The sequence below is a fragment of the Poecilia formosa genome, unplaced genomic scaffold (genome assembly GCF_000485575.1).
Source record: "Poecilia formosa unplaced genomic scaffold, Poecilia_formosa-5.1.2 Scaffold23, whole genome shotgun sequence".
Classification (NCBI taxonomy): domain Eukaryota; kingdom Metazoa; phylum Chordata; class Actinopteri; order Cyprinodontiformes; family Poeciliidae; genus Poecilia; species Poecilia formosa.
Window position 1 is genome coordinate 42,571 of NW_006799962.1, and position 24,177 is coordinate 66,747.

General features: G+C 37.7%; 1 protein-coding gene across 1 annotated transcript in view; it reads right to left on the reverse strand.

The window, feature by feature from the left end:
- Positions 1 to 24,177, reverse strand: part of LOC103135280 (catenin delta-2) — a gene marked incomplete at its 5' end in the record, with an annotated part of 124,492 nt that overhangs the window by 40,402 nt on the left and 59,913 nt on the right. Inside the window, 2 exons of the mRNA XM_007547923.2 lie at positions 5,769 to 5,955; positions 17,632 to 17,845. Coding sequence (XP_007547985.2) covers positions 5,769 to 5,955; positions 17,632 to 17,845 — 401 coding nt within the window. The remainder of the gene's footprint in view (positions 1 to 5,768; positions 5,956 to 17,631; positions 17,846 to 24,177) is intronic.

Below are 24,177 nucleotides of genomic sequence, written 5' to 3' on the forward strand. Positions count from 1 at the left end.
CACCTTAGTAAATGTTTAAGCAACAAAGACAGGAGGTGGGTAGACGAGCAAGAAAATGAAGGTATGTGCAGTTTTGTTATGCTGGAGATGTACATGGTAGGTTATCTGTTAAATTATAATCGATGCACAGAAGTGCACTGGTGATGACACGTAGATATTCAACTCAGGAAGTCGTCCGAAAGACCGAATAGGTAGAGCTCGGTGCTAAAAAGTTAAATAGGGGTATTTTAAACAGAACTGATGCAATTATAAGAAATACTTGAGATAAATTTTAATGCTATTGTGTTCTGAACAAAGCAGCACGCATTTTCAGTTTTATGACCAGCATATCAAATGGAAAAAATTGTACTTGTTTCACAAAATGTTGGCTAATTGTCTCATTGCAACACTTTTCTTCTTTTTTTTTTTTTCCGAAAACCTTCAATCTTGAAAGACATTTGACCAGAGGACATGGCGCTTGCTGAAGGCAGAGAGTTGTGCCTGGCCACCACAGAGCCCGGGAATGCCTAGAGCCAACTAACACCAGAGCAAGGCTTGTTGATCATGCATCAAAACTCATCTGATTGCAATCTGAAACCACATCATTCATCCATATATAACAAATCCAAATGAGCCTCATCCAACAAAAGAAGCTGGGAGCAGAGGAAACCCTGCAGTCGTTTGTTTGGCGTCCAAATAAATCATGGCTGTTAAGGTGAAACGGTTGGATTGATACCACAGCAGACAACATTAAAGCTAAATGAGACAGGGGAAAAAAAGGGCATGCAATGTCATCCAAATACGTATACGCAGTACATATTTATGATTCTCATTTTGCCAAATTCCTCATTGAAAATAGAGAAGCACAGGAAGATCTTGCATGGCAAATAAATTTACAATTTAAAAGTCAGACACTTTAAGCTATTGAGCAACAAAATATATTGTTTACTTTGATTTGAACTGTCAGTGGGTTAACTTTATTTATAAAGCACAAACAAGTATAGTGCAGCACAGCATGACCAAAAGCTGAAAGGAGTTGGTAAAAACACACTCAGGAGACAAGATTAAAGTAATTCATTGTTTAAAAAAATAAGAAATGTAAAAAATAGAAACAGTCACGATATTATGAGCAGCACTTATATTAATTGGTCATTTATTCCACCGTTTTTCTGCTGCAACAGAGAAGGCACGGTCACCTCTTACTTTTTTTGATTGGACATATAAGAGCAACTGGTTGTTAGACCTAATTGTTCTTATGGGTGTACAGTACTTTAGAAGACTCTTTAAGCATGATGCAACCAAACTATTGTGACCCTAAAAACCAGTAGGTTTTTTCTTAAATCAATCCTGTTACAATTAAGAAAACACTGGAGAAAAACTATTATTGCAGTTGTTCCTATTTTCAGGTTCCTGTTAACAGGTGAGCAGTAGTATTTTGTACAAGCTGCATCAATCCTTCAATATCCTAAGGAAAAAGATGAGGCTTCAACTTTGTTGCTGGACAAAGCTCATCTTGACAACTGAACTTGCTTTGTGATTTTAAATAAGCTGTCAAAGAATATGCCAAGATTTCTCACACGAGAGATGTTGTATTGGTATTGGAAAGATCTCATCTCCCAAGTACCAAAACCTCAGTTTTATTATTTTTTAGGTGAAGGAAGCTTGAGTGCCTTTATAAAAGCAAGACAGTCCAATGATAACGTAAAGAGTTGCATGATTTTTTTTTTAATGAATGGACAGATAGCATTAAACATAAAATGCTATAGCTTCCACATAGTTGCACAGTTTCCTCTCATTCAAAAAGAAGAAAACTGATGACTGTAGTTCAAACATTACCTAAACATTATATATGGTAGGAACAAAATGATTTTTTTCACAGTTGAGTAAGCACATGTTCCATGTTCAACCAACATCTACGATAAAAAAACAATACTGCAACAAACGCACAGAGTGCATGAAGCAAAACGCTTTTCTTGGTAAAACAGTTTGCATCACATGACTTCACTAACAAAGCTAAAAGCTCTACTAATAACATCACGAAAAGGGTAAACCAATTTTTAGGCAGAATATATATATATATTTTTTTTACCATATATACAAATATATTTGAATGGGTGATTTCAGTCTCTTGGCCTGTGATGATCACAATAGAGTGCATCTTTCTCTTCTTTCTAAAAGGTTGTATAATGCATTTTGTAGCCAACTACACTAGAAACTAAAATGTCCAGTTGAATCATGAACAAAACAGCTTTAGAATACCAGTAATCACAGTCCCAAGAGAACTAGCACTTATTATAAAACAGAACATATAAATGACTGAAACATATTGACATGACTGAACCAAAACAAATATATTAAAACATGATGCTAAGTATGATAGCACTGAAATAAAAAGTCTGGGATTTTGCATAAAAAACAGTCATTCTTTTGGAAATTAGGGCAACATTCCTGCTTGGAATTCAAATAAAGTTCAAAATTTTTAGATCACATACTTTTGTTTTTCAATTCGAAAAACAGTAGGACTACTTCTTTTACAAACCAAGGTGTCAGACTGAACAGAACTGCTCAGTGGTTGATTAGATCCAGCTGCTTACTTCGACTGAATGCGTTTTTGCTGCGTGACCCATAAGCAGTGATTACAATCAGCAGAATAAGGTCATAAGAAATTTATTAAACAGGAGGGATTAGTATGCTGCTCTGGTGGTCTAAAAGGCTAACCTCTTCAAAACTGGCAATGGATTTATGAAATTAATTTCTCAAATTTCAAGATAAGGGTGACTTTGTTTTACTCTGATGAATTTTGCTATGGGCGACTTGATTAAGAAAAAAAATCCAAGTGCGCGTATGAGTGTCAGAAAATATTTGATGAGTAACTATTTGTGGCTTCCTTTAACCGTATAGAGTTATTATTTTCAGTGCTTGTGCGGCATTGCATAATTAGTTTAGATAAGCTGGTGTGGGACGAGAGACAACTACAATACGAACAATGAGTCAGAGCACAGCAAGTCAACTGTTACCCAAAAACTGTCGGTCTTTTCTTCCCATTACTTGGCAGAGTATAGCACGCTAACAGACATGCAATTTTGGTTAAGTCCTTCTGTGAGAAGTGAGGTTGACAGCACAAACAAGACAGAGTCTGTGTCCCAAACTTCCCACATCACAGTGACACAAGACGTGTGGGATTACCAGCTATCTCTAAAATACAAACGCCACAACCCCGCTTCTCATTGGTCCGGCTTAGAACTGCTCAAACAGGCTATGATCACAGTTAACCACCCTCCTAGGACTTCTGACAAATGAGCTTCAAGTGTGGAAAACGTTTATTTTTCAGAATATAAAACTGAGGAAAAAAATAATTCTGATTTTGCAAAAGCTGGATTGACAACAGTTGCATATGTTTTTCTATTACACATTTTAACCCTTGTATGTAGAAATGGGGTCCAACTGACCCCACATACGTGAAACCTGTATCATTTGCCATAGTCCTCCATGTTCACCTCAGTCCTCGCACGCACAAGGGTTAAATCAAATAAAGATTTTTTTTTTTCCTCATGGATGCATCGACAAATAATGTAAAAGAAAATCCATCAAATTTACTCGTAGCAATTTAGCAAAATGAAACAAAAGACAATGAGATTACGAGTGAATCTGAGACAGATGGCGAGCAGACAATGTCAATCTGACGGCTGTCTCAAACAACTGGTGTGTGGTGGCGCTGTGCGAGTGTCCGTGTGTGTATGTCTCTATGTGAATGAGGGCACAATGGCAACAGAAGGCCATGACCGGATGACATGCAAATGCATGAAATATATATGTATGTGAAGGAAAGCAATACAGAAACGCAGCCGTTTCTGACCATGCGTCCTGATTGTTCTTCAATAAGAAAAACCACAACTGGCTTAAATGTGAATTTTTGAAAGGAATCCACCTTTGCTGGGTGCATAATATGTACAAAAAACAAAAAACAAAAAATAGCATACAGTGTGTGTAATTCATAAAGAGCAGACTGGGAATCGTCTCTTGCTTGACAAAAAAAAAAAAAATCCAGCAATCTTAAAAGGGCTTTTTACTGAAAGACATGGAAACCACACAGAATAATGCTCTCTTTTATACTGCGTTCAAACACCTATCTGGCTGAGGACAAACTAGGAGAACACAATTCTGGTGCTCGTAGTGGAAGTGGTCGGTAAATCCTTTCAGTTTAATACAAGGAAAAGGGTTGCGAGAGAAATGGCGAACAAAAGAGCTCTATGACTTTTTAGTTGACTACATTTGCATATAGAAGTCATTGTGAATAAGTCACTCCCCCAGCCCCAAGGAGTGACTCAGTTTAATGAGCAGTGTTACCACAACAGCATGCACACACTTCTGAAGGTGTGCAGAAAGTGAGCACACACAGATGCAAACCAATAATAGGAAACAGTTGACTCACTGTGACTTCCTTCCAGGTGTGCTTTCTGTAGTTAGTGTTTCTAACACTTGAATTTTGCATGTCTGTTTTGACGTGTGTGTGTGTGTGTGTGCGTGCGCCACTTAGGGTTGCAGTACATGCGAGCTCAAACACAAACACTCAGGAAAAATAGACAGAGTTATACAGAAACATATGGAGGCATGCCCATGCAATACACAACAGCACAAGCTCTCACAACAAAGCGATAATGAGATAGGTGAGAGGTCTGAAATTGAGCTGGGAAACACAAAGACCTGAACACTGTAGTCTAATGTCACATTAACCCTTCGAAAAGATAGTGAGATGGGATACAACGCTGGTGAGCAGCTATACACACCTCCTTCACCCCCCCTGAGTGTTTACCGCAGCTAAATCCTTCCTTCAATTTTTACCTTCTCCTCTGCTTCCAGTTCATCCTCTCCTTTAACATTTCATCTGTAGCTTCAGAGTGGTGAGCAGTGCAGTGACAGCATCATCTATCTTCCCCCGCATCTTTACGTACCGACACACGGGCACAAAGCTCCTATAAACAATTGTGTGACTTAAGGTGGAACACTCCATGGTAAAAGTAGGAAAAAATCCAATATTATTATTATTATTATTTTAGTCATTGAGGAAAGGTGAGATAAACATCAAACAGGTTGCCAGTCAATGCCAGACAACCATCCACACACACAGGCACGCACACCTAAAGGCAATATAGTATCCAGAGAAAACTGTATATGAACAGGAGCACATTCAAACACTAAACATACACACACACACACCCACACACAATAAAAACAGGCAGGGCAGAGATTTGAACCCAACACTTTTTCTGTTAGGTATGTATAAAGGGTTCATTTAACTAAATCTACCTTAATAGGCAATTTTAGGGCCTGACACCAAGACAAAGTTATTCTTTTAGCTGTGAATTAGAGAGCTAATCTCTTAGTGGTGCCATAATTAAAAATGACACACACGGCAGCATGATCACTATGTAATATTTGCAATGAAAAACATCTTATTCCATTAAAAATATCTAAGGTAATTTGAGTTAATGAGTTCAGTTTAGACGTTTATACCAACTGCAGCTCGTGAAACTCATTTAGGTACAAAACTCATTTTCTGTGGCTCACAGACCTCTGTATCTTGTAGTTTTAAAGACTTTCCACTACATTAACTCATGTACATTTATTAATAATGTGTACCTTTGCTTGTAAATAAATTTACTCTGCCATGATTATGTCTTTAATGCATTAAAACTCACATGTTTTCATTGCATGTGAACAAATTATAAACTATAATGGATGCCTTATGACGTTTTATAAGCGGTAGCGATGCAAATTGCGTCTCTTACCTGAGACAGCCTGTGGCATTGCGCAGCACCTGGGAGGTGTGAAGGTGGAGTTTGCGGTCATCGAGGTGACCAGGGGATGAGTCCCAGTTGGAGTGCGGTATGATGACGCTGTTGGTCAGAACTGCAAGTGCATCTTGGATGATCGGCATCTTCAGGGCGTCGCACGACGACAGGTTCCACAGCACACCTGCATGTAATGTCGTTGAAAATAAAATAGGGATCAGGAAGCGTGTTCTCAATTCTGCAAAAAAAAAAAAAAGTTAAATCTGTGCATGATTCTTGAGAAAACTATTGATTTCAAAATATCAATGTCTTGTTTCGTTTGAAAAGAAAAAAGGTATTTCAAAGAAGCAAGATATTACGAAGAATAGAAAATCTTCATTTGTATGCAAGGTTGTACAACAACAGTAAGAGCTTTATCTAGAAACTGCTCTATTCTGATCTATTTAATAATATTGGCTGACTGGATCTAAAAAAGCTAACTTTAAAGGAGCTACAATGAATACATGTTTATTCTGATGCTGGATATTAATGAAGAAAAGAACCAGTTTAATTAACAGTTAAGATCTTACATTTATCCATTAGATTTTTTTTTAAAGTAGATTAGTTGTTGGGACTTGGCTTTACTGCATTTTAGTTTGTCAATTTGACTTTTACTGTGAAATCTCACTGCAAGTTTAAAATGAGAGTTGTCTGCATTACTTACTGCACTTTTCCCTAAAACCCACACATACCACCTAGAAAGCAATGCAGCAGTACCCATCATATGACTATAACTGCATAAGAAGAGTTATCCAGCCATTTGAATTATGTTATATCATCTAATCGCAAACATTATAGACACACGTGTGCACATTTTCTCATCTACTTGTCAGATGGTGTGCCAGATGCTCTTTGAAGCCAAGTGATAGCCCCTAGTTTCTTTGGACAACTGAGGCACCGTCATATGCAGGAAACTTGCAAACACCATCATCATCTTAAATGTAGTAGTTAAGCTTGATGACTGAACCAATTATTTTTGACCAGGATGAAAGCAGCAGAGAACAGGCGCACACATAGCCATGAATCAAAAACTGTGGAATTGGTACACATAGAAAAAAGGGCGATAAGTAGAAAAAATTTAAAGTATGGCAAAAGTAAAAGACAGGCTGGAGGCGATGAGTGATGGCTATGAGAAAATGTCAACCAGAACAGAGGGAAAAAAAGCTTGCACCTCTTTATTTGCCATGGCACACTAAAAGAGCCATGTTGCGACTAAAGACTGGTTTGGTGTCAGACACCAGATGTTACAGGGTCAACGTGACATATGTCATTTAGTGTCAGCTACCATTCAAAAGCGGACGGCCCCACACAGTGCTATTTGCCATTTGAAACATACTACAGAATTGTATTTATTTATCTTTTGTTAATGCTGTCAGAGATATAGGGAAAGTGATATTCTCATTAAATCGCTTAAAGCTGGGACAATTAAAATGTAAACAAAGCATACCACTTTAAGTCTGGTTGTCTAAAATGTAAGCAATGCTGAAAGGTTCTTATTGAAGCTGTTGTTGTTAAAGGGCCCATAGAGACTATTTGATGACAGTTTACTCCAACAAGTCATCTGCTTGCCATCACAACAGGCACCAGAGATCTTCAAGCCACTGTGTCTGCATTGGAGGTTCTGACCAAGGTCCATCTGGATTCTACAAGAGTTTACCAAGTTTACTGTGGAGCCTCCCCCACTACCAGATGCTACTTACCATCAGGTAGTGATCACTTGACAGCTCTGATGCAGGTCTGACTACATAAAAGCAAAATCTTTATCGACCTTTGACCCAAGGTGACTTGTTACCAAGTACACCTATTGGAAATATTTTTCTTCTCCCCCTTTTTTTTTCTTTTTTTTGAGACATGACATGCCTTGAATAGAAGAACCTCCTGTAGAAGAAACAGGAAGGTTGCTACTACTAATCACACCCTTCCAGGTCGCTCCAATATTGGCTACACTGGCACTGAAGTTCTCTATGAGCACAATGAAAACCCCAGATTCAGGACACCACCTGAAGACTCCAAGATCTAATCTGGGTTCCAGTGCACAAGCACAGACAACAATCAGAACCTTATCTCTTGCAATTTCAGAACTCCAAAGATAAAACACCCGACATCGATGTCCCTTCTCAAAAGTGTTAGGCCCTTGTGGAGGGAGCTTCCTGTAGCTTTTTAAGGCTGGGCCGGATCAGGCTCCAGGATTCAAAGCTTGACCACCAGGTCCAAAATAATCCAGCCATTTCTCAATGTGAAACCAAAATTACACTTTATGTTTCGAGACGCAAAATCTGAACAACAAATTTCCAAACTAACTTTAAAGGCTTAAAGCATTTTAACATATGTAAAAATTACACTACATAACAAGAGGGAGAGATCTGTTAAAAAATCTTTGACACCGTATATTTTTCTCTCATGCACAGCACCATCTACATTCTACAATGGCCATCAGGCTGTCTGACCGAAGAGAGTGAGTGATTTCCTTTGTTTGTTCTGACAGGCTCTAGACAGTGTGGAGGTGGATGCTGTATAAGCGAACATAGTTTCCAGTCCGCTCATACTTGGCTTGAGGTTTACATTTTAACAAAATGACAAGAGTTCCTTGGTAAAAGTCTTGCTATGAATTAGTCAGGACTCACACTTCAGCTGAGTAAAGTTTATCTAGCGTTTAGTGTTTTATTGTCAATCAGTAAATAACCAATAGTTCTTCTGGGTAACAAACTGCATAAGTTTTATAAAAGTGGATGTCCCAAACTTGGACGATCAAAACCAATAGGAGTTGTGCTCATCAATATCTTTATACTTGATGAATGTAAATGAATACCAAAAAAAAAAATAAAAAAATAAAAAAATAAAAATTCACATTGCATTAGTGAACTAGGCTTTGGTTTCTATTTCACAATTAGGTGGAGAATTTAAAGCATCGTCAGACCTCTTTTTGAAAGGAGACAAAATTCAAAAGTGGAGAAGATAAGGCAAATAATCAGCTAAATGTTTTAAAGAACATTAAAAGCAAAGAGAAAATCTATGAGGAAAAAAGGAAAAGAGATTACTGGAAGCAAACAGCAAAAACGTATCTTTGTGTGACATTGGGAGGACAAGAGAAACCGGGTGATAACGCTGTGACCTTGTCAGTTGTTAGACAGCAATCAAGTGCTTGTGCAGAGGGTTTATCTGTGAGATGACGGCTGCAGCATTTGTCTTTTCTGTTTCTATTAAGCTTGTTGTTTTGCTCTTCGTCTCTTTGCCTACCAACAACTTGATCTTTTCAATCTAATGCAAAAAAAATAAATAAATATATATATATATATATATATATATATGCAAACATACACAGATTCAGCAGGACACTTAACAACCTCGGTTATATTGTCTCTTTCTGTCCATCTGTTTCTCTGATGGTTTCTGTGTAGGGCAATTTGTCAAGTGCTGATTAGGGTATGATTGCAATCACATTAAGACTGTGATGCCTTTGATTAGCAAGAGCAAGAATCCTGACTCCTGCCTTGGGTTGGGTTTCTCTACCTGCACAAATATGAACACATTTGTATGTACTTGTACAAGACATGATTCACAAATACAAGAGGAAGGGGTTCTGGTTTGAATTATTTTGGAAATCTCTCCTCTCCACCCAAAACAACCATATGCAATTTGTAGAACAAAGATCAGTTTCTTTCCGAGACAAGATCTATGCGTCTGCCATGAGGTGATATTCGACAATTGTGAGGCTGACATATGCCCACCAACTCTGTTCCAGAAACATAAATCTGTAATGCTCTGCTAAACTGCGTGTCCTTCAGGATATAAAATGTTGTGAATTAAACTCAATGACATCATACTCAAGCCTTTGTGCCAGTGCATTCGTCTTTAGAGCTTAATGCCCCTCCTATGAATAGTTGTCTTCATATACTTGACAGTTTCCTAGGAACAGGGTGGTTTGGGGAAAAGGGGAGATGATTGCATGAATTCATGAATAAATGAGAGTGTGACTTGCAAAGGGGAGAGTGAGACCTGTTAGTCCTCTAGTGGCTATGTTTTATTAAACAGCTTTCATCTTTTCAGCTCAGTAAGAATTACTTAGCCATCGGGTCAGGACCCGGTGATGAGTAAAGCCACAGACGACATATTAGACAATCAATGTAAAAAAAAAAAAAAAAAACTATGAATATGGAGAAAAAAGGAAACCAACGGTCAACAATTTTGTTCTGGTGAGAAACTGACTTTACCTAAATTTAAACCAATTTTCCTCCAGGAGGTAGGCTGATTTACAAATCCCACTAGGAGAAATATTGCTTTGGAAACAGTTTTTAACAGCACGTAATGTTTGCTACCAGGTCATTCCTGCATAATGTGTCCAGAAGAGTATTGTTCAATAGAAACAGAGCTTCTTTTTTTTCCCCCACGACTGTCATTATAACCTCTTTCACTCAACATTTCCGTCCTAAAGCCACAGAGCAAACCTTGTTTTAAGATAACAAATTACCAATGAAGCTAGCTATGCTGGCATCACAAAACCCAAAGGACTTCTTGAGTAGCACTAGCATGGTCAGAATAGGATGAATCACATCAGTGTGTAATCTATTTTTAAGCGCCACAACTGCTTAAGCTGTTCTGCCTTTGGCCTCTTCATTGTCCCATGCAACTTGTTTTGATAATAAATATTAAAGACTTCGTTTAGCCAGTGTGTTCCCATTAAGATACAACATGTTCTTCCAGGGAGTCCTGTCTTGTCTAAGTTAGCCGTTGCAAGGCTATCATCACCTCATCTGCACTTGGAGATGTGACAGCAGTGGGTTTGGTTCAACCCCCCGCCCCCTTTAGGTACCTCGTTCCTCTTACAAAACTTGCAGAGATGGACAGAAGGTGTTTTGCAACATCTTTAAATGACTACGACTAAATTTTGTGTTTGGTGTTAAAATCAGTAAATTGAATACTTAATCTTTAGCGTACACTGACAGAAATACGAGTGTGTTCAAATGAATTTGAATATCCTTGAACAGCTAAATTTGTTCACATTGTGTGTAAAACTGGTCAAGACACATAGGAAACCTTGAATGGTAATCAAAGGTTTCTGTACCAAATATTAAGTTCTATTTTTTATATTGTGTTAAATATTTATTCCATGCAATGAAATATAAGTAAGTTTTTTTTTTTCTTTAAAATTACACAATGTTATTTACTGAATTTTTGGGATGATTATGTCTCATAGCTGAGGAAAATTACAAACCTCTCTTCTTGGTAAGTGGGTAAACTTATCAAATACTTATGTTCTCCATTGTATTCAAGTTATATTTACAAATGACCTAACTTTTTATTAATTTTCTATCTTAAAACAATGTGCTGTTGTGCATTCCTGTACTTGTGTTTTGAAAAGGAAGCATTTATTCCCATTTAACAGATTCCTGAAGAAATGCTACTTTGAGTGCTGCGCTAAAAATCTCAAAATGCTTTTACATGACAGATGCCACTTCATCACACTTGATATATGAATTATCTCGAAAGTGTAATCGTCTGTTTTAAGTCGGTCAGAAGTCCCAACATCTAACTCTGTTTCACTATTTTGTTTGACATTTTATAAAAGGTCAAATCAATGTTAAAATAACATAATTCACAGCAGCAAAGTCATAGGATACATTTGGTTTTATGGAAGCACAAATGTATTTTTTTAGTTTGAGGTAAAAGGACGTGATGGGATCAAAGTGTTGAAAAGAAATACAATTTACTCTAAAGTGGTAGTTGTGTGTTGAGGAAGTGGGGATTGCTACTCAATGCAAACATTTAGGAGCATATATATAGCAGTAGCAAATGCAGCCAAGGTCCACTGCATCAAGGTGAGACGAGGAGTTGGGATAGCATCTCCTACTGACACAGAAAGCCTTTGCATCTGACAGGCCCGGAAGCCTTGGCCCCATGCTATCTATCTCACACCGAGACCCAGGGAGCCAATAAAGGCTAAACTGTTACAGAAAGGTTTTCCTGGTTAACGTAAAAAAAAAAGAAAAAAAGAAAAAAAAAATATGCCCTTTTCTATTTTCTTAGACTTAAAAATGTACTAAAATCACACAGAAGGGAGAAAGAACACTGAAGTAACAGCATCACTCAAGTAATGAGGAGGAGTTTTCGTCTCAAAAACAATCGCTTCTATAAGAGACCATTACATAAGGACCATGTCTGTTAGTGTCATTTTAGTAAACGCTATGGTCTCAATGAACCTTTGAGAGTCCCTTCAATGGCTTACCATTAAGTCATTTAACTGACCACTAGTACTGAAGGTCAAACATTGAGCGCAATGTAATCTGGTAAAGTCATGCCTTTAATGCCTTCTTGCTATAAAAACACAGAAAAGCAAGCATGAGCTGATCTTTATAGTTCTCATTTACTCTTTATTCACACACTTGGATGATTTCTGTAGCGCTTTAAAGGACTTAGTATAGATTTACATTGGCATAAAAAGTCACACCGCTACATAAATTTGGCCTAATGACACAAATTGCACACTTAAACATAGACAATAAAGTACTTCAGCCAAACATTCCACTAGTTCAAATGATTTTCTGTTGGCCATTTAAGGACCTTTTCTTAATAATAATTTGTAAAATGTCTTTTTTCTGACTCGACCAATTAAGACTATTTCAGCCTCGGCTTTTAGATCTTACTTCTAATGCCTCTACAGTCTGTGCCTAAAACTGAAATAGTCAACATAATGCGAGAACTGTGGAGCATCTCTGTAGGAAATTGAGCATATTTTAATAAAACCACCACTGAATGGGAAGAAATTTGTCTACAGTCAAAGCGGCATCACGCAGAAATGATAGAATTAAATCCTTGCGCACATTGTCTCCATAATGATCTGTAAGAAATTAAAACACAAATGAAATGAAATTACAGCAGCGGTTTTGAGAGGTGAATCGCAGCACCGGCGCGGCGTTAAATGAAGACAGTCTTTGAAATATGGCGGTGCCTGGCACAGAAGCGTGCAAAATATGAGGCTCAATGCTAAGCACCAGAATAAACAGACAGCAGAACATGTGTGACAAAGAATCACACTGCCTGCAGCAGGGGCAAACTGGACAGATAAGGGCAGAGACAGGAAGAGCCAGAAAGAAGGGAAGATCAAATTTCATAGTGTGTGTCTGGTTGAGCGAGATGACGATGGCTATTTATAAAAACATCATCTAATGTGACCTGTAGTAAATTTCACCTGGTTTTAGACCAAAATGCAAATACCACACACTGAAGCGCTTCTACTCCCAAGCTATTTTTGGGACATTCGCCTCTCCATAATTTCAATGAATTTTCCTCAAGAGGCAAAATCTACTGGGTGCTATCCCTAACATATCACTAATATATAGAGCACGGGAGGCTCATACTTTTCCAAAGCGGCCACATAAAATCTGAATATTAGACAACCACTGTCTTTTCTAGCAAAACACGATCCCAGTAGGCCACAAAAGCAGCTTCATCATTCAACGCTGTTGTTTGCAAATGTCGCTTGATTTATGGGCATACCAGGAATGTGCTATATTATATTATATAATTGCTTAGCAGTTTTTCAAAGATGAACATCATTATCTAAATGTGCATCCAGTGTTTTTTTGTTTTTATCTGCATTACTAGTGTTAGGACACTCATTCAGTGAATCCATTCACATCGACAGTAAAGGCCAGATCTGCCATCCACTATTCATAAGAGAGCTCAGGGATTTCCTTGAACTTTTGTCACCATGTTCAATGTCTTGTTCTTAAAACATCGAAACAAACTGTATGTGATTCAGCAAAAACGCTCTGATGAAATTAACTGTTTTACTTACATCAACAAAATGGCTAATTTGTATCAATGACTTGCACAACATCTCCTGATCAATGATGCTAGTTTCTGTTCTGCATTCATTTACTTGAGTCCACTTCAAAAGGCCAACATTTTTCCCCGTCGGATTTGGACAGCCCATTTGTACATCTGCCAGCTTGTCGCGCTTTAGTCCGAGTGTCTCCACGGACGCATTCTAGTCTGTGAACAAATCACTCCCTGTCGTAGTGTCGTGCATTGGCTGCATATCTGCAAGCTCCTCCGTCATCTCGCAGTCTTCCGTTAATCCACAGACAAAAATAAGTAAGTGGGCAGTGTCGTAGACATCGCAACTCTCATCCAGAACCAAGAAAAACATTTCAAAATTGTCTGTTTTCTTTTTGCAGCTGAAGCACCAAGTTCCTTGCAGCGTTCTTGATGTCGTTACAATGCCTAGACAGAGAGAGTTAGACACGTTTGCAAACTCGCTTCGTTTCTCAGGGTAAATTAGCGCTGCTGACTCCTTCAAACTCCCAATCATAGAATGACTTACAATATCAAGCCTGTCCTGACTGCTGCATCCCTTAGAGAGTGCAGTATTGGAAACAAACAAAAAAAGTCTGTCGCTTTCCAAGTTCAGCCAGATGTCTTGTGATACTTCTCTCCGCAGAATAAGAATCAGCCCGATTCTTATACTGCTTTTGTGTTCAAAATCATAATCATGGCGGTTACAACTCTAGCCCTAAAACACCACTAAAAATATGTATATATTCTGTACACACAAAGTACACAGCTTCGTGGCCGAATTCAGAAAAAAACATTTAGAAGTTTATGCCTTGCTAGAGACTCTGCATTGAATGCCAGTTTTTTTTTTCTCCTTTACTCTTAGGTGACATATCTAAGTGCTCAGACCTCATTTCTTGAAAGCCGTTAACCACATTTGCAAAGGCACGCAAGTGTAGAGATGACGTTAAGAAAGCAATGATGACCTCCAAACTAAAAGCCATATCATTGCATTTCATGCGCTTATAATAAAGTAATGGCATTTACGCTCCTTTCATAAAAGCTTTTAAAAGACAAGTCACTTCCTCTATTTTGTAGTTGCCTGCTGCATTACTCAAAAACAGTCAATTTTTCGTTTACTCTGGCTCTCTCTGAAGTCCATCGCCCTCTCTCAGCAAGTGACCGGGGGGATTCCTCTAAGGATGTTTAAGTATGCATGTGTCTGCTTGATCGGCTTTGTCCCATTGCGGATACAGCGGGGTTGAAGGTCAAAGTGAAGATGAAGGGCATCTTTTAGCTTCATTTACGTACGAGTGTGTGAACGCCTTGGGTGGATTTATGGCATCCGAAACATTGTCTTTTACTGAATGGCTGCACTCGTCCTTTATCTCCGGGAATGTCCTAGTCTATGAGCTACACGTGTCTTTCTTATCTTTGGCCTAGCCTGGTGTCAGGTGACACAAAATGCAAAGAGGGAAACAATGGTTGTACAAGTGCAAAAACACAGCACCAGCACAAAGGAATACACACAAACGGAGACAATAGTGGAAAATGTGATAAAGGAAGAACACGAAACATAAGTACAGACAACGAGAAATTAGAGAGAAGATGTTGTAAGTAACAGGGAGTGGAATAATAATAGGTTAGCTTTATTCTTTTGTTATGGCCTCACCAGCAGGATGTGATTATAAGAAATTCTGAAGTGCTTATACATGCAACAGCAAATCACTCACTCAAATATCACCTCAATGTGAATTCTCACATGTTTATTGGCAAGGCATTAGAAACAAACTGTTAGGTTTTAGAAGATTACCTCCTGTGACAAATACTGTACAAAACTCAGACATGGAAAACAGGGTTTTAGGTTATTGTGAACATTTGTTTATGCATGAAAAAGAATGTAGCTACTGACTTTCCGAAACTATAAAGATTACAAAAGAAGAAAAAAAAAAAAGAGGGAAACTAAAAAAATAAATAAATAAATCTCAAAGAAATCTAAAAATAACACTGAGCTATCCGAGGTCATGCAATCTCTGTGTGGGAGTCTAAATGTATTCTATACACCTTTTGCTTGCGCATATTTCTTGGAGCATTAAGATTAGTTAATATATGTGTGTTTGTGTTTCTGAGTTTGTGTGTGTGGGTGTGTATTCCAACCAGATAACTTTCCTTACCCTCAGGTTAAAACATGATTGGCCAGTAAATGTCAGACTCCGTACTTGCTGGTAAAATCTTGAATTTGAGGATGGCAAAGTTATATTTTTAAAGCAAAATGAAGTCCTTTAAAAATAACATAACGAGCGCAGAAAAACAAAAATAAATGTTCTGTGTCTCAAAAACATTAATGATCAAATAATAAAAAAAAGGGAGGATGCATACCAGACCATAAAGGAAGAACTACCTTCCCTAACATTTCAGTTACTTTATTAACATTCTTGCTTGAAAACTAACCGTTTTTTTTTTCTTAAACAGATCCTCGGGTTCATTGCCAAATTGTTTATAAGCTTCAGTGATCAAGTTCTATAACCTTGGTTTCTTTTAAGTAAAGACCAAACTTTTCTGAAGTATTTTAATTCTGTTAAAGATTAATGGAATTAATTCCTCGTAGAAATAATTCATTTTCAAAAGTTATCAATTACCGTCAAGGATTTATCAAGTAAGCAATATATACAAGTAATGGGATTACATTTATATAAAGATGCATGTCTTTTACTAGCAGGGTTTCCCCCAGTGTATTATAAGCCTGGCGCCATGCCAGGCTTATAATACCCACCATGCTTTACTAGCCCCACCGCCAGGCTAAGCGTTGCTTGTTTACATTTCTAGGAAAATAAAAAAATAAATAAAAATCGAATCGTTTTCTTTTTTTTTTTAAACCCAATCACACAGCTGGCGCCTCTGCGCTTTGCCTCAGCGTGGATCGCACGCATCTCCTTTCACTCAAACTGGACTCAGGCTGACCTGTATGGATATTCACATAAACTTACTGTCAGGAATTATGATCCTTTGGAGAACTCTAGGTAAGAGTTTAAAACCCGCTGCGTTAGCTCTGATTGCGCAGCTCAATGTGAACCGCAGGAATAACTTGTAGCGAATTCAGAGGTGCGCGTTGTGGAGCGGTGAGAATAATTTATTTTTGTGAACGAACAATTATATGCGGCTTTAACGCTCTCCTCGGAGTCACGCATCACGCTTATTTTATATTATTTTATTATTATTTTTAGTATTATTTTTCTGGTTACACAATGCATCAAGCCACATCAAATGCGTCATCTACTTAGAGTTAATGCGAGCGGCCGCACGGAGATCTGAGAAACTCGCCTCATAAACTCGACCAACCAGAATAGTTTCTGTGACGCTTATTAAAAACTCAACAGACACGAAATGAAAGAGCTACTAAAGCCACATTGGCAGCATTGAATTAAATCTCCCGTTTGTTGCGGATCTCTGCATAGTGCAGCAGATTACCTCATCATGCAGGGTCGGTCCAAGGCTGTATGGGGCCTTGAGCAGAATCTGACTTAGGGGCCCCTTTTGTTGCTGATAATATCAGCACCTCTAACAGCTTCTGTGTTAGATTTAGTGAAATATGGGAGATGGGAGTAGTTTAATTGGCCAGCCTAAAAAGCAACAAGTTATAATTGCAGTGGTGCCAACCATTGCTTGACTAGGAGGTTGTGCCTGCGGTCAAAATTAACAGGTACAGTAAGGATCAAGTTAATATAGAGTACTTAGCAAATCCACACATCTGCATGCAGTTTATTTTCAGACACTCGCATAAAAATACCAATGGGTTAATAGAAAGCTGAAAAGTCTAACACACACACGCACACACCCACACACACACGCACACACACACACGCACACACACGCACACACACACACACACACACACACACACACACACANCACACACACACACACACACACACACACACACACACACACACACACACAATTATATCCTCTCCTAAGGCTGCTGTCATTCTGGAGTATACCTAGCACCAGTGCCAGGAGGTGAAAAACAAGTTAATTGCAAACACTGTACCTGTTACAAGCTCTCTGATTTCCACATCCCCAGTCTTCCTAAGCAGACGGACCAAAGCAGGAATCCCCCCACAGTTCTTCAGGGTCACTTTGTTCTCATCATTGGCTTTGCCATATACCAGATTCCTTAATGCTCCACAAGCGCTCCGGTGGACTTCACTCATCCTGTGATCCAGCAGATCAACCAGCAGCTGGATGCCTCCCTGTCTACGGATCTGAGATTGAAAGACAGATTCAGTTAAAATTCATTATTTTTTTTATATTTTTTTTATCACAAACGATTAAAAATAACCAATAAATGGAAGTCATCATTTATCGGTGAAGATAACAGATAAGATAATTTATGTCCAACAAATATACATAAATTTGAAATCTAGCAAGAAAATTCCATGTAAATACATCCTTGAATGCACAAAGCACATAGCCAAAAAAAAACAAGAGGTTAATCACGAAAGCCCAAGTTTCATAAACAAAGACATTTAAATCTGAAAACAGAATTCAAAAAGAATATTTAGCAGCATTGGTGGAAGTAAAACATTTTCTCGTTTAAAAAAAATACAACTGAATTAATAAAATCAATATTTCCACACAAAGGTACAGTTTTCTAATGAATGACCTTAATTAAAACAATGATATGAAAGGATATGAAAAAGTCTTTATAGACATGAGTGGCTTTCTTATGCATTAATCAATTATATAATTTCTGAAGTGAGAGTCTTATTTAGCCAGTAGTTTCACTGCCCTGACTGATCACCTGATTCAGTGCCTTTTGATGTTTAACATAAATATTGCTCCACCGAGACGTTATTTAACATACCTATAATAAATTTCTACCGTGTTTACTGTTATTAAAGCTTCTCAAATCCCTCAAAAGAGAGTTGTTACCTAAACTTTTCATCTGTGTAATCTGCATGGAATTCTAAGAAAGTCTACTATCTACAATGGCACCAACATTTTCTATAATCATTGGCTTTGACACAAACGTACACTGGCCCAATCAAAGACGGGCCAATTTCAAAGCATTAGATACAGCTATAATGCAAAGACATATTTCTTTAAAGTTGTTTTTGATATAGATCAGTACTCTGTAAGATTGGGGACCGAAACTGCAACATTTGTTACATTTTTAGGTAGTGTGACATTTGCTTTCACGTTGCACTGTGATAAACAAACTAAACCCTTTGAGCAACCTGTTTAGCGCCTCGCTTGTGACAGCACTGCCCCAAGAACCACTGCAGAAAACAAACACAAAAAAACCTCTGAATAAGACCATGAGCACGACTTCCTTCTTTCTGAAATGTAAACAAACGTGGAGTGGTGTCAGATTTGAGAGGAAGGTAGTGGTAAAAAGTGTGCATATCCCTTTTAGTAAACAGAGTCCACAGAGCTATCTATAGAATTGCGTGTGTGTTTGCTTGTGTGTGAGCGTGCGCAGGTGTGTGTGTGCATATATGTGTGTAATTAGCCTCCAGTATCTGCCACTCTCGCCAATCAGATTAACAACCCAATGTGGGCTAATTAAACATAACATGACACAGCTAATGGCTTTGCCTTGACAAAACTAACACTTAATTACACTGATGAAGGAAGGAAAAGGAGTTTTGATTTAGTAAAATAAAAATCAGAATCCTTTTCCTTTTTTTTTTTTTTTTTTGATTATTTGACTCCAAATATCGTCTCAATTTATTAGATTTCTTCACATAATTGTAGATGTCCTGAATGTGGAACCTATGGTGAAGGTAAACAGTAAGTACTCGTGATCTTCTAAGAGTTTTGGTTGCATGACATTGTGCAAAATATTCAGATTTGTCCAAGATTTAACTAGGTTACAAGGTAATGCTGTGCTATTACAGTACAACTCAATATGCTTATGGGTGTAGATATTTTTGCATCTGCTAATTTCAGGGTCATACACAGTACTGGAAAAAAAATCAACAAAAAAAGGGAAACAATCTACACTCCCTTTAAATTCTAGGGATTTATTTGGCATTTTTGAATGTGAGGGTTTCAAGGTATAATTAGTTTGCCACAAAGTGCCACATTAAATTGATCTCTGTTAACTTTGTGTTGTGCGACTTTGCAAGGTTTAAGCTAGAATTAGATAATTTCATAATTTGGTAAATATCAGCTAATTTACAGTTAAAAACACTAAATTTGACGCAGTGCATTTTCTATGATTGCAGACCAAAAGAACAGCTGGATTTTGAAATAAATTGTAATTGCTGTCATTGCACGTTTATTAGTGAGCAATTTAAATACAAACAAATGAAGTGGAAAAAAATTATTTGTCCACAATTTTGTTATTTTCCTGTTATTAAATAAGTGTCCAAAATTATTATCGAAATCTTCAAAAAGGTGTGCATGGGATCATCACTTAAAATAGAAAAGAATGTTCAAAGACCCAGTTGGACACTTCGCGGGTGACGGTTATTATTTTCTGCTGATATGACACTCCATGTGATGCTGAATCTGTGGCAGATACAAAATGCAATGTTTCCTCTTTTAAGAGAAGTGAGAAAGCATGACCAATTAACACCAGATGCAGCCTCACTTCACTGGCTTTCCGTGTAACAGAAGACATTTTGCTAAATACACACAAAGTCGCAAACATTCCCAAATTGAGAGAATTAAGCAAACCAATCTGTAAAAAATTTATGATTGTGCCCCGAATCTCTGAGAGGACAAAACAGCTGATGCTATTAGCCCAGTGGGAAGCACAATGAGGGCAATCTGGCGTTGCGCATAAAGCCTTCCCCCTATGGTGCGACACATAATGCTTTCCGCCCATGGTGGAACACATGTTGCCTGCACTCTATGGTTCTTAACATGGGCTTTCTTCCTATGTTCATTTTTAAATCCTCCCACATCACTTCTCCACTGCAGGGATTTTTATCAACCACGGGGAGTCAATGAGTCGAAACAGCATGTGTTTGGTCCAAACAACAGGGGTGTAGGGCTAATCACCAAGACAGGCAGCTGTTATCACCAGGTGACTTGTTGGGAGATGGATAAATTAACTATTGCAAGGCATCACAAAATGGTAAAGAAGAAACCGGTATTTTTATGGCTTCAGGGTTTTTCCCCCCACTCTCTTGAATTGGACTGCATGTGGAAAAAAAATAAAATAAAATAAATATAAAAAATCTGATTTTTCAAAGTTACTTCCATCATCATCAAACCACTTCTGTATTATTCTCCCAGTGGCCGTCACCAGATATTGATCATGAAATGCAGAAAATAACTTGTGTGGGTAGTGTGACAGTATGTCCTTCTGCAACACCAGTTGGATAGATTTTGATATTTTTGAATATATAGACAGTCTGATAAATACACTACTATGTCAAAATTCTTCAAATAAGGTGAAAGCATTATGGTTTGGGGTTTGTTGTTCAGGTAAGAATACATGGCAAGTTTAGTGAAGTGAGGATTAATTAGATAGGGCCATGTTTGACATCATTTTCAATGACAATCTTTAAGACGACGAGCCATGGGCGAGTCCTACAGCCTGCCAGTCACTTAAAAAGCACTGTAAACAAAGAAGTGCCCTAAGGAAAAGCACATTAAAGTCAAGCAGTGGTCTAGCTAGTCTCCAGAATCCAATCTTAAATCAAATCTGGGCAGGAGATGAAGCTTCAAGAGGATTTATAGAGCTCATATGTGGGCTTTGACTGGGTTTTTGCAACACCTCCGAGTTCTTTTTCTTCCTTTTAAAGCTTTTCCATTGTACATTGCTTGGGCATTGTTCCCTTGTATGACCCAACAGGCTGTTGATCGATGGCCTCACATCTAAGATAGTCACTGATTAGCACCACTTCTTAGTGTAACCACTGCCACAAGCTGTTGCTTTCTTATGACCAACGTTGACCTGGATCACAAGGAAGAACTGTTTGCATCAGGAACTGAAGACATGTTCATGGAGATTAGAAACAAATAAAAATGCTGTGCTTGAGAAACTGCTGAGAAAGGTTCACTCCAGATCTGCCCAGTTAATAAAATACTGTAATTTTCCACCTAACTAAAAAGTCAGATTAGGCATTTTCTCACTGTTGCCACTTTCACATCAACTGTCAGAAGTTAAACAGGTCATTATCCTGCATAGAGTTGTACTTTCAAATTATACTTTAAACTCAATCTATAAATGCTGCTGCCCGCTCAGTTGAGCAATTTAGGTCATTCCAAATTTCAAATACTTTTAAAGCTTCTTGCATCCTGCTTTACACCTGCATGCCAGTGCTGCTTGTACTGATCACTGATCAGCTGGTCTTGGTTTGCGAAGCAGTCATGAACACTGCTTTTTAAAAATGTCACTATTAAGATGATGACATTATGGAATATGTTTGCAGTATTACTGATGAATTGTGGGATTTGTGGAAATGATTTGTGGAAATTTGTGACCAAAAATATTCAAATCAAAACCAAAAAGATGATGAACGCCTAACGGATGTGATTTTTACACTTACTTGACACTGGATATTTTTCCAAACGTTGTTCTTTTAGATGCAACTTTCTAAGCCAACATGTGCAGCCAGATTAATTTTAGAGAAGTAACTCTGCTTCAGTCATTTACTAATTGCTAACTGTTTACAAACTGTTCTGAACTTCAAGATTTGACAATCTGAATAACAAATGGCTCTATTTTTATGCAGTTTCTCTGATATATTTGCTTTTATATATCTGGTCAAACTTCCTGATGATTATTTAATCAAATGATACAAGTAGTAGCTGCCACCGCCACTGAATGCTTTTATTCTACCTTAAATTCCACTTAAAAAACTTCACATTTAACCTTTTTTTTTTCTTTTTCATAAATGACAGTGTAGAATCTGTTGGGTGTTTTCTGTACACTGGAGGACAGATTTAATGTAATTTTATTACATAAAACACCCAAATTAAGAAACTTGTACTTTTTTTGAACTACGACTGACATGAGAATTTGCTCATCTAGGCATACCTACTTGTGTCCTCTTTTTGTCTGTGGCAGGATTAATACGTTACTTATGAAAAGACCTAGCAAAAAGCTAAGAGAACTGCCAAAAACATGTGCACCTTTTATTCCATTTCATCTAGCAGAGATTAGAGGTGGTGCAGATTGATTTGTCTTTGTCTTCTGCTGTTCAGCGGCGGTCACACCTATCGGTAACCCATAGCGACAACATTGCTTGGTAACAGTTAGCAGAGGTGACAGTTGGGAATGTGGGAATCAGAGGTGTAGCAAGCATAAAGCGTGGAAATTGGAAACACATGGTACAGAGTCTGGGACAGCAGAATGCTTTAAAAAGGATGCTTCAGTTACATTCTATCAAACATCACGGAGATATTTTAAGCATGTGTCACATCTTTTAACGTTCTGTAAAATTGCACAGTACTGCTCAAAACTAATGACACTGTTTAATTTCTTACATCTCTACAGATAGTTCCCACAAACCAGAAGCCATTTTGGTAGGCAAGCGCAGCACAAAGCATAGCTGAACTGTGGCTTCGAGACCAACAAATAGAAAGTATATGGATACTCTTGATCAACGTGCAAGTGAAAGATACAGTAAATCACTGCTTTTGGGACTGGCAGAGTAAGTACACAAGGTAACATGTCATAGCTAGTTTGGCAATAAGTACTAAAGTAAATATCTGATATTTATCTTAGTATTACACAGAGGTGAGTACAGTACTCAAAAATTGTGACTGAATAACAGCTGTAATACATCATTTTCACAAGTTAGATAGGAATAAGGCAAGAATTGGTTCTAAGCTTGTGGTTTGCTTAACGTTGCCATAGCAACCCCATAGCAGCTGCCTACCAACATGGCTGTCAGTGTGTTTCTGGAAGTGGGATGCTACATGTGAACTATGCATAGTAAATATATAAAATATGACTCACGCATGACCACAGTTTTGAGTTCTGACATAAATGTGAAACAATATTTGCAGAGAGAATAAATAAAATAAGTTATTTTGTAAAATAAAACATTTCAAATCGCAGCATACCAAAATAAAATATAAAACTTGGTATCTCATTTAATTACACTAACGGCTTTATTGATGTTAACAGTAAGCAGTGGCTCAATAACTAGGACATGTTTAAAACATCCAGGTCCCATTTGATTGTCTTCTTTCTGAAGACAATCAAATAAAAGACTGTAAAAAGTTTGAATAACATCGTCTTCTGGCATCCTTGCAGATGTCAAGAGGGTTTTTCTTTTTCTTTACCTGACATTTTTCCAAGGCCAACTGCTTTTTAGTGTCTTTCAACCATGGGATAATTGGGTTTTTGAAAAGTGTAGGAGCTACAAACATATTTTGAGTTTCCTAGACTCTATCTTACAAATAAAGCACATTGAACATAGCAATCTACTTCCTATTTATGATTTCCTGTCACATATTAAAATGTGTGATGATATAACATTTAGATAAAACAACATAGAAACAACATTGCACACAGACAATTATTGACCTTGAGTGAAATATTTCTGATTTCATACACATACAAAATATGACAGTAAGTGCTATGAACTTCCAATCATGAAACAGATTAAGGTGCATATCTATAAAA